Source organism: Empidonax traillii, unplaced genomic scaffold, assembly GCF_003031625.1.
Source record: "Empidonax traillii isolate 1590-97213 ecotype Southwest subspecies unplaced genomic scaffold, ASM303162v1 scaffold15:size5535645, whole genome shotgun sequence".
Classification (NCBI taxonomy): Eukaryota; Metazoa; Chordata; class Aves; order Passeriformes; family Tyrannidae; genus Empidonax; species Empidonax traillii.
The window spans coordinates 1,142,176-1,151,517 of NW_020955208.1; the positions used below are offsets into that span (position 1 = coordinate 1,142,176).

The window sequence follows — 9,342 nt, forward strand, 5'->3', positions numbered from 1 at the left end:
AGAAACATTAGCCCTTTGTTCCTGATTTCTTTTAATGCTAAGTGTTAATGCAAACACAAGGTTGTTTTATATCCTAAAAGCAAGGCATAAATCCAAGAGGATGAAGAGGCTGAGAAAGGAACCTTCTTTAAGTGAGCAATTTTCACCTCCTCACTGGCTGTGTGTCAGCACCAAAACAAAAAACTGAGCCACATTAAAAAACGGTATCTTGGCACTGTCAGAGGAAGTGATAAGTATCATAATTGGCCCTCACATGCAGCTTTTCATTACCTTGACACTACACGGGGAGGGAGGATGAAAGAGCAGGCAGGCACACACATGTTACCTCTGTCCTGACATAGCAATGCTGCTCTCAGAGCAAAGTCAGGACTGCCTTCCTGCCTTTATTAACTGCCTAACACTCGGTAAAACTGGGCACAGCAAGTACCTCTCATCAGCACGACCTCTGGAATGCCCTGGACAGTAAAGCTCTGTCACCCACACTGCTGTGGAAAACCCTGCCAGGTTCTTCAGGTCCTGGGGGTGCAGGATTCAGCCACACTTACCTTCAGCCACCTTGATCTCTGCAGCTCTAGGAAGTTCATTGGAGCTGAAGCCTCTGGGGTGGAACCCTCACCCAAAGATGGAGAAAACCACTCTGCCCCTCTCAGCAAGTTCTTGCTTCTTTCTAAAAGAAATTAAGCAAGCAGCGGATTAGGCCAAAAGTTCAGGGATGGACTTGCTGAGCCTAAACCTCCCCTGTCTGCCTTTTGTGACACCTGTTGTCTCGTGAAGAAACAGCTGCTATTCCACTTTTAACAGCATTTTCTTATTCTTGCGTGGGTACAACCAGTGGCAGAAGGCAGCAGAAAGGTCCACAGGTCCACGACAGGCAAGAAAACACATTGGCAAAGATGTGCAGGCACCGGATTTCACCTGTCTTTGACACCAACAGCTCCAACCAGCTCCACATCGTGGAGGTTTAAAACATGAAGAATCAGCCACCTCATTTCTGCTCAAAGCCACAGCCACAATACAAAACCCTTCCCATACAGGGGTCAGCTCGTGTTGTACAGGGACAACAGGACACCTGACCTGACCATGAGATCTCCAAAACAAAGAGAGGCTGGAATACCATGTCCCAGAGTGTTAATAACATTGGAGTAAGTGGGAAATTGTTCCTATGATCTGTCTTTCTCTGCAGGTGCTGTGGATGGCACTTCCTACCAGAACAGACTTTTCACTTGATTTTTCAGGTCAGAGACTGTAGAAGGATAGAAGGATAACACTGACAGTCCCTTAAGCTTAGCAATGCCTACTGGAACAGTTACTGGGGGTGGGTATGGGGTGGGAACCACTTTAATGGGCCTTCCAACAAAATCATGCCTCGAAGCAGCAGCAGGCAGCTCTGCTGAGCAATTCAGTCGTGTTTTCAGAGATGAACAGTCTGGCAGCAGAACCTCTGCCTCCCCACCTAGCCCTGCTCACATTGTTCTCTCAGTTGTGCCAGCACAATTTTTTTCCTGCAGCAGCACTGTGAAGCACACCACTTCAGGGGAAAAAAAAAATCCCAACAAAAACCCCGAACAATGACGCACTTGTTAGAACCAGCTCGGCTCCCTGATCGGATTTACAGCACGGCCAACAACTGCAGTGGCAGAAATTCAGGAGGCAATGTGCTGTGAGGCCAGGGCAGGAGAAAGCAGAGGGCTGGGAACATTTTAAGCTGATGCTGACAGAACAGACAACATATCAGGGCTTAACAACAGGTGGGAGAGTGACATAATAAGGGAAGGCATTAGGCTTTTATAGAGAGAAATAGGGAATTGATATTTAATTACAGGAGAACTGCAATGAAGTTCCATTATTCAAAACATCTCACCAAGTTCATACAATATTTTTTATCAAAGAAAACCTAATAATAGAGCTACATTGACCTCCAGACTCAGTGTTCATCAGTGCTTCCCTATTGATAAAAACAGACATTTATATGCTTATGGTCAAGGGCTAGAAAGATCAGAAAAACAGACAAGGAATTACGATTGTCCTTTAACTCCATTTCAGTTAACAAATTGCCATGAGTCTTCAAATAATTTCTATGAGTCTCTCTGAGGTTCCTACATAATGCAGAGCAACAGTTGTTCAACAGGGACAGAAAAGGGTTTCAAGAGCTGTGGATGGAAAGCAGAAGGAAAACCCCTTCTTTTATAACCTATACAACATTGTGTTTTGGTGATATTTATTTAATGCTGTGGAGAACACTGAGAACTAACGATTCTTTTTGTATAAATGCTTCATGATGGCACCTAATCATGCTGTTGCCCATGTGACATCAGCAGTAGCCTGAGGGAGATGAATGAGAGTGTTGTGTTTTTCCTAATTAAAAAAAAAACCAAACCGAACCAAACCACAAAACCATACCTGGGACACAGACACCTCATGGAGACATCGCTGCCTTCCCCTCAGGGAAGAGATGCATATCCTCTGTTTTCCTGCAGCACAAAGCTGTTTGGGGAAGCAAATGCTGGGAACAGTGACAGGAATCCTCTGTGATGGCTGGGACAGCTGGCAGCTGTCCGAGGGCAGCTGGGGTTGGTCAGAGGATGCAATTAAAGAGTCAGAAACATCTAAAGATCCTCGGTGAGGAAGCTGAGCTGTCACTCATTTCTCTCCAGGGAGCAGGCCAGAACCCTTGGGTAGGAGTTGGGGAGGGGGGGAGGAGCAAGGGCCAAGTGAGGGGGAGTTTGAGGTACAAACAAAGCTGGTTCCCACCAGCCAAGCACATGTGGAGCCCACCTCTGCCCTGACAGGGGGCTTGGGTAGGAGACAGCAATACTCCTGATTAAAGGAGGCAGATGAGATGGCTCAGGGAAGCCATGAGCTAACTCACACCCTGCCAGCTCAGCTCCAAGGACAGCTGGGAAGGGAACAGCAGGCACCCATTCTCAAGGCCAACACGGAATGAGCTGGAGATGCTAACCCTCAGGATACAAACGTCTCAGTACAGAGGTTGCCACTTAAAATCATCCTGAGCTGGAAGGGACCCACAAAATCATTGAGTCCAACTCCTGGCTTTGCAGAGGACACCCCTAAAATCCCCCACATGTCTGAAAGCCTTGTCCAAGCGAACCTGGTCAGGTTTGGTGCTGTGACCCTTTCCCTGGGCAGCCTGCCCACCCCTTTCACGAGCTGCCTCAGCAGGACTAAACACCTTTCCTGCACTTTGCCAGAGGTCATCTCCAGGAGAGGGCAGACTTCCAAGTCATACCTGCGTCAAGCTTTGCCAGTCACCTCACAAAGCTGGCAAATCTCCTACCCTCTGCATCGGTAAAGCCACACGCCTACTGCCCATGGAAATGAACCGTGTCCTCTATCCACAGGCAGGTACCCAGGACAGCTGGCAAAAGAGAACAGCAAGATGAGAGATCAGCCCCCAGCGTCTCGGAGCTTGCCAGCCCGTCGCCTGTGAAAGCAATCTGCCACAAGAGCCGTCCTGCAGAGCTCCGAGCAGCCACCAGCCAGCAGCACCCTCCTGTGCCACCCTCCTGCAGCTCCCTGGCTGCAGCTGCCTTGTCCCTGCCCTCATCAATATCAGGGGACTCCACAGAGCAAGAAATTCGCCTTTCTGAAGGGGTTCTGCCCTCAAGAACTTGCAGATTTGGTGTCCTTGGCACTGTGATAAACCCGGGACTTCAGGCTGGATGGAGAACGTTGCACAAGAACTGTAAAAGATTATGTTAAGCTGCTAGAACCATTAGGGTAAGAAGATCCAAACCCGAGGCTTGGAACACGGGCTTTCAGATGGGGAAGGAGAAAGGATTGCGAGCACACAGGCCTCGCTAAGTCTTTTAGCGAGCACCACCCACCCCCAGGGGCAGGTGGGGCTCTCCAAGAGTCTGTGGGAACACACAAACACCCCCAACCCCGGGAGGCGAGAATGTGCCCTGAGCAGGGGGAACCGCCCTCACCTCGCGCTGTCCGGGCTGGCCGAGCATGCTGGGACATGAAGTCCCCGCCAAGAGGGTCAACGCTGAGGGAGGGGGCGCCGCGCACTACAACTCCCAGCGTGCTTTGCGCGGCGAGGCGTCTCCCTGGAGACACGGGGGATATGGGGGGGGTCCCATCCCCTGTGGAACTACCATTCCCGTGGTGCCCCGCGCGGCGCCGCCGCCGCCATGGAGCGGCGCGTGGCGGAGCGGCTGCGGGGCGCGCTGGGGCCGCTCGGCCTCGAGCCGCACGCCTTCAAGGTAATGACGTCAGCGCTGCGGTACCGTGACGTCACCGAGACCTCACCGCGGTGCCGTCACCGCTCCCGGTACCGGGGGAGCGCGGGGACACGAACGGGGCACGGGGGGGGGGGGCGGTGACCCCGGGCGGGTCAGGGCGCCCCTCGGCCCGCCCGGCGCTGCGGGTGCCCCGGGAGCCGCTGCCGCCGGTGCGGGAGGCGCGGTCAGCCCGGCCCGGTGCCGCGGGGCTCCGTGACTGCCGTGCCCCGGCCCCGCCCGCTGCCGCAGGGCCCTGCGGCGGGTCCCGGAGCGGCGGGCAACGGGGAGTTGCGCCACAAGGCATCCATGGCCCGCAGGGAGCAGAGTCCTCCGGGCGCGCTTACATTTTAAGCTGAGCGTGGAAGCGCCTGTGCACGGAAGGGCTGAGCCCCTCAGCCGCTCGTACAGGGGCTGCGGACACCGCTGTCCCCGCTGCCACTGCCCCCCCTGTCCAGCTGCTCCTCTTTGCCCGCCCCGGGGGCTATCTGCAGTGAATCAATCTGCAATTAATCAATCTGCAGTGAATCAATCTGCAGTGAATCAATCTGCAATATCAAACACAAATCAGTGTGCAGTATCCAGTAAGATTCGATCTGCAATAAATGTAGCCCTTCCCCTGGGGGAGTGTTGGTTGTGTTTGCCACCTGAAATGTTTGCGTTGCCTGCTGTGTTGTTCAGGTGAGGAGCAAAAGGGAGCGAGGCGCTGGGAGAGGTGGGGTCTCCGGAATTTGGGGAATTTAATGGTGGTTCCCCAAAACACAGCAGCACAACTGGGGGTGGAACCCCGATAAAAAAGACTGTAGCTACCAGAGGGAAACCTTTTATCCATGCGGCTTGCTCTAGATTTCATCGTGACAGAGCCAGCCCTGGTGCACTGACTGATGTACACTGGCAAACCAGCAAACCTTGGATTCACATCTCTCTAATTTCTTGTAACATCTCAATTCAGCATCTTAAACAAGAGGCACAAAACTGATTAAACCTTGGGTTGACAGAAGGATGCATCTTTATAGTAAACTTAGTTTACTATATGGACAGCTCTGGCTGCCACTGTCACCTGTAAAGTCACTTCCAGATTTATTTCACTGATATTTAGAGTAACCAGTGCATTGCATTTTCAGGCTTACTTTACTGGGCATCTCTGTGAATGTTAGACCTGACCTTTATGGTCCCCTGGGAGAATGGGAGTTGTCATAACCTGTAAAAAGACTGATGTTCCTGTGCAGGGCATCAGTAGTGGGGTGCAGGGGATTTTGGCCGTTACCTCCTTCCATTCCTGCTGCCCTGCCTTGATCCCTCATTTCTGGACTGTGTTATAACACATGCAGCCCTGGAAACAAATATCAAAATGTGGCTGTGTCATTCCACAGGGTGGAGCTGAGGGTTTTTTGGGGGGTTTAGCGCTGCCAGGAGCTTCACATCCTTCATTTCCACTCAAGTGTTTCCTGCTGAAGAAATAAAACATGCAGCTTATCATATGAGCAAAACAGAAGTACCAGTTTCATTCTGGCCCATGATAAGAAAAAAAAAAACCAACCAAACAACAAACCCCAAACTGTAAAAGCTTTATCTAAACCAAACCATCTGATTTGCATTGGCAAGACCTGATTGCTCATACTTCCCTCTAGGTTTCTGAGCAGAGCTGGATAAAGGGCAGACTGGAGCTGAATGCAATGCCTGATTCTTATCTCGCACCCAGCTCACAGCACAGCATCCAGAAACTGTGAATCCTGGGGTGCAAAACATCGGGGTTTGAAAGGGAGGCCCTGGGCTGGCTTGCAAATGAAGGGGGCTACACTTCCTTCCACTTTTTTACATTCCTGCATGTCCACCAGAGAGGTGTCCCTGTTCTAATGGAAATTTGTGTTTCTTTGCCCGAGGTTGGATGGTACAATGCGGTTCTCCAGCCAGCCTTTCATCTCCCCTACCCAGATGACACGCTGGCCTTCGTGATCCTCAGCACCCCTTCCATGTTTGACAAGGCCCTTAAGCCTTTTGTGAAGAAAGAACGATTAAAAATAATCAGGGATCCCGTGGATCAGTGTATTTCCTATCATTTATCACGTGTGAAGGAGGTAAGAAGCTGAAATACCCATTCCTTTTATGGCATAAAACCGAGTGGGTTCAGCAGCAGACAGAGCCTTGCAGGCCCCTGCCTGTGCTCTTGGGGAGGGTAAAGTGTGATTCACGAAGGTAAGAGCATCAGCAGCCTGGGGACTTGCATATTCTGTCTCTGCCACCACAACCTGCAGCTGTGCAGGGACCTTCACAGCCTGGGCTGATGTTTTCCATTTTTCCCAGAAATTCCCCGACCAGAGGGTGGATGTCATGTTTGATTACGAGATCCTGCCGAGCCGAAAGCCCAAGTTCTTGGCACAGACGGCTGCCCACGTTGCTGGAGCTGCGTATTACTACCAAAGGAAGGATGTGAAGCACGATCCGTGGGGGAACAAGGTGAGGCAAAAGCACAGCCTGGGAAGAACCACTAAACTGCAACCACTAAACTGTTGTTTACTCACTGGTTACTTGTTCTCCTTGCAAGAAATTACAAAGTCCAGGTCACATAAAGCTGCATAAAGTATTTCAGATTCCAAGGTTCTTCGGGGTGGTGGGGAAACATGTACGTGGGGAGAAATATCTCGATGTGTTAAACCTACATAGAAGAACAAATTGCAGTGCAAGGCAGGCCTGTTGCTTGGAGCATCAATAAGTGGGGTCAAAACACACTCTGGTTAATTTGGGTGTTAGATTTTCAGAAGGGAACCTCTCCCTCCGTTATGGGGTGGGGTGTGCGGGCACAGGAGAATAGGAGTGAAAAGTGATGCTTTGAACCACACATCCAGGAAAGAGCTTTCCCTTCTGCTCTGTACAGCACTCCAGCAGAGGGCTGGGAGTGTGACAAATTGCACTGAAGCTTGATGCTGTGAAGTCTAACCTTTACTAGAGACACAAAGTGAGACATCCTAGCTGTCTCTTTTTTTTTATTATTTCCAGAAGATCTATGGCGTGTGTATCCATCCCAAGTATGGCGGTTGGTTTGCCATCCGGGGTCTCCTCCTGTTCCCAGACATTCAGGTGCTGTTCCTGGAGCAGCCTGCCCCTGTTGACTGTGTGAGCACAGAGGAGAAAAGGATTGAGTTGCTGGAGCAGTTCAATTTCCACTGGCAGGACGGGCGCTACAGGGACATCATCGAGGTGAAGGAAAGGTATTCGGAGGAGCAGAGAGTCTACTTTGCCACCCCTCCAGCGGAGAGATTCCGCCTGCTGGGGCTGACACAGGAAGCCCAGAGGATCGCATTTCACTGAGGAACTGGCTCCAGGGAGGGCCAGAGGGCAGCAAAGTGTAGCTCATCAGCACCAACCTTTCCCTGTGGTGCCGAGGAGGAGGAGAATGGTGTGCCTATAAAGAGGTGGCAAATCCGAGCAGTGTGGGCAGCATCTCTGTCCAAACATCAGTTCCCAGGGAGAGGGAGGAGCACTGCTCCATGGCACTCGTGGTCTGGGGGAAGGTGGAGTAGTGCCTTCCATGCTGCTGATGATCAGGTGTGTCTTTTGGGGAGTCCATCTTTTTGGTAGGATACTGATTGGCTTTGGTTGGGAATAGTTCAGGCACCCTGGCACCTGGAAAACCCGTGCTGCTCATTAGAGAAGTCATTTTTGTTCTCAAGAATTGTCTTTCCTAATGTATTTGTAAATGTATAAGAAGATCAGCCACTCTACCCCAAAATTTTATTGTGTCTGAACTCAGGGCAAATACTTTTTAAGGTGTATCCAGCATCCATCCATCCCATGTCACAGCTCTCCCTAGGGAACAGATGTTCGGTCTTTCCAGTCTTGCCTTCCTCAGAAAGAAAATCTGCCCTGTATTCCTTCCCTGGGAACAAAGCTGGCTTAATTTAATTAAGAAATCTTTTTAATGCCTCCTTTCCTTACCATCCAAAAGAAAATTCCCCAGGGATTGTTTCAGGGAGTAGTGTGGTCTGTACGTGGAGCAGGAGTGAGGGGAACAGAGCCAGCAGCAGCTGCTTCCTTCAGGGTGGTTAAGAAAGGGAAAGGGGGAGTACAAAGGTGCTGTTTCCTCTTCACCCAGAGCTTCTCAGAACACCACGACATCCTTAGGTCCATTTTAAACACCTGCCCATTTATGGAGCAGCTGACTGAAACATTGGGAAAGATGAGTAATCTGTGTGTGAGTGGAGGTTTTACTCCTGTCGAGGTAACTGACTGGACAGGACAATTCTCATTCTGAGGTAGATGACATTTGTATTTAAAACAGTTCTCGGTGCCAGCACACACCAACCCCCCCCAGAGTTACTGCCAGAGTTTGCTGGTGTGCCCTCTGCGTGGGGGAGATTGTAAACCTGCACACGCTTCAAAACCATCACACGAAGCCTTGTCACACACACACAGGCAAACAAGCAGAGAAAAAAGGAAAATATTAATGACATTCATGTTACTTACATTGCTGGATAAGCCATTTTTAGACAGAAACATAATATTCACTGATGCCTTTGTCCTGTTAGGTTTGTTCAGAGGTTACAATGGCGCCGGGAACCGGGAATTGATTTGTCTTCGAGCAATTTGAGGCTCAGGCCTTTAAAATAATATTTTATGGGATTTGTTTTGCCTGACTCCAGTTCAATGCTGCAAATCACTAAGCACTTTTTTTCCTTTCAGTGGTATCAACATGCTGCAAAATTACTCACTTTGCAGAACTGAGCCCTTTCTTTTTATGTTGTGATTCTTCCTACCTTTTGGAGACTCAAACATGAAGGTTGCCCTCACAAGAAGTCACTGCTTGGTACAGTTTCTCATAGTCTGTGCACTAAATGTAATCTAAATTCAGTATAACAGGTTTGTTTCCCTGTAGACAGAGTAGTGAGCTTGTGATCACTGGGTTTGTTCAGTGCATTTGCTGTTACAAAAAAGTCTTTGTTGCTTTCCATGCTTTGTTCACATCTGACTGAGGCAGACACCTGACTTACTGTTGTGATGGAGGTATTGTGATTTTTAATTTAGGTAAAAGAATGAAATTTGTTTAAATTCTGTTCTTTTGTTATAGAATTACTTCTGGCTGAAAGTTGTTTGACCTTTCAGA

At 49.9% G+C, this 9,342-nt stretch overlaps 2 protein-coding genes across 4 annotated transcripts in view; one reads left to right on the forward strand and one right to left on the reverse strand.

Moving 5' to 3' along the window:
• Positions 1–3,746, reverse strand: part of TESK2 (testis associated actin remodelling kinase 2) — a 103,641-nt gene extending 99,895 nt beyond the window's left edge. Inside the window, exons 1-2 of the mRNA XM_027893121.1 lie at positions 3,732–3,746; positions 546–667 (exon numbers count right to left, since the gene is read on the reverse strand). The gene's annotated coding sequence lies outside the window, so the exon portion shown is untranslated. The remainder of the gene's footprint in view (positions 1–545; positions 668–3,731) is intronic.
• Positions 3,747–4,126: 380 nt separating this feature from the next.
• On the forward strand, positions 4,127–8,617 carry MMACHC (metabolism of cobalamin associated C). Of its 3 annotated transcripts, none has more exons than XM_027893191.1 (4): positions 4,127–4,226; positions 6,125–6,319; positions 6,546–6,698; positions 7,239–8,617. In XM_027893191.1, exons 1-4 carry the CDS (start codon positions 4,155–4,157, stop codon positions 7,548–7,550), a joined length of 732 nt encoding a protein of 243 aa, XP_027748992.1. In that variant the 5' UTR covers positions 4,127–4,154; the 3' UTR covers positions 7,551–8,617. The 3 variants fall into 3 exon arrangements, with proteins under 3 accessions (XP_027748992.1, XP_027749001.1, XP_027749010.1); XM_027893200.1 differs by having other exon boundaries at positions 4,153–4,226; positions 7,242–8,617; XM_027893209.1 differs by lacking the exon at positions 4,127–4,226 and adding an exon at positions 4,791–4,825.
• The last annotated feature ends 725 nt before the right edge of the window (positions 8,618–9,342 follow it).

What these genes read in the sequence shown, in the direction of transcription:
- MMACHC (XM_027893191.1), top strand. Translation starts at nt 4,155, where the DNA reads ATGGAGCGGCGCGTGGCGGAGCGGCTGCGGGGCGCGCTGGGGCCGCTC. An exon ending in ATTTATCACGTGTGAAGGAG is followed by an intron (nt 6,320 to 6,545) that starts GTAAGAAGCTGA and finishes CATTTTTCCCAG; the next exon opens with AAATTCCCCGACCAGAGGGT. An exon ending in ACGATCCGTGGGGGAACAAG is followed by an intron (nt 6,699 to 7,238) that starts GTGAGGCAAAAG and finishes TATTATTTCCAG; the next exon opens with AAGATCTATGGCGTGTGTAT.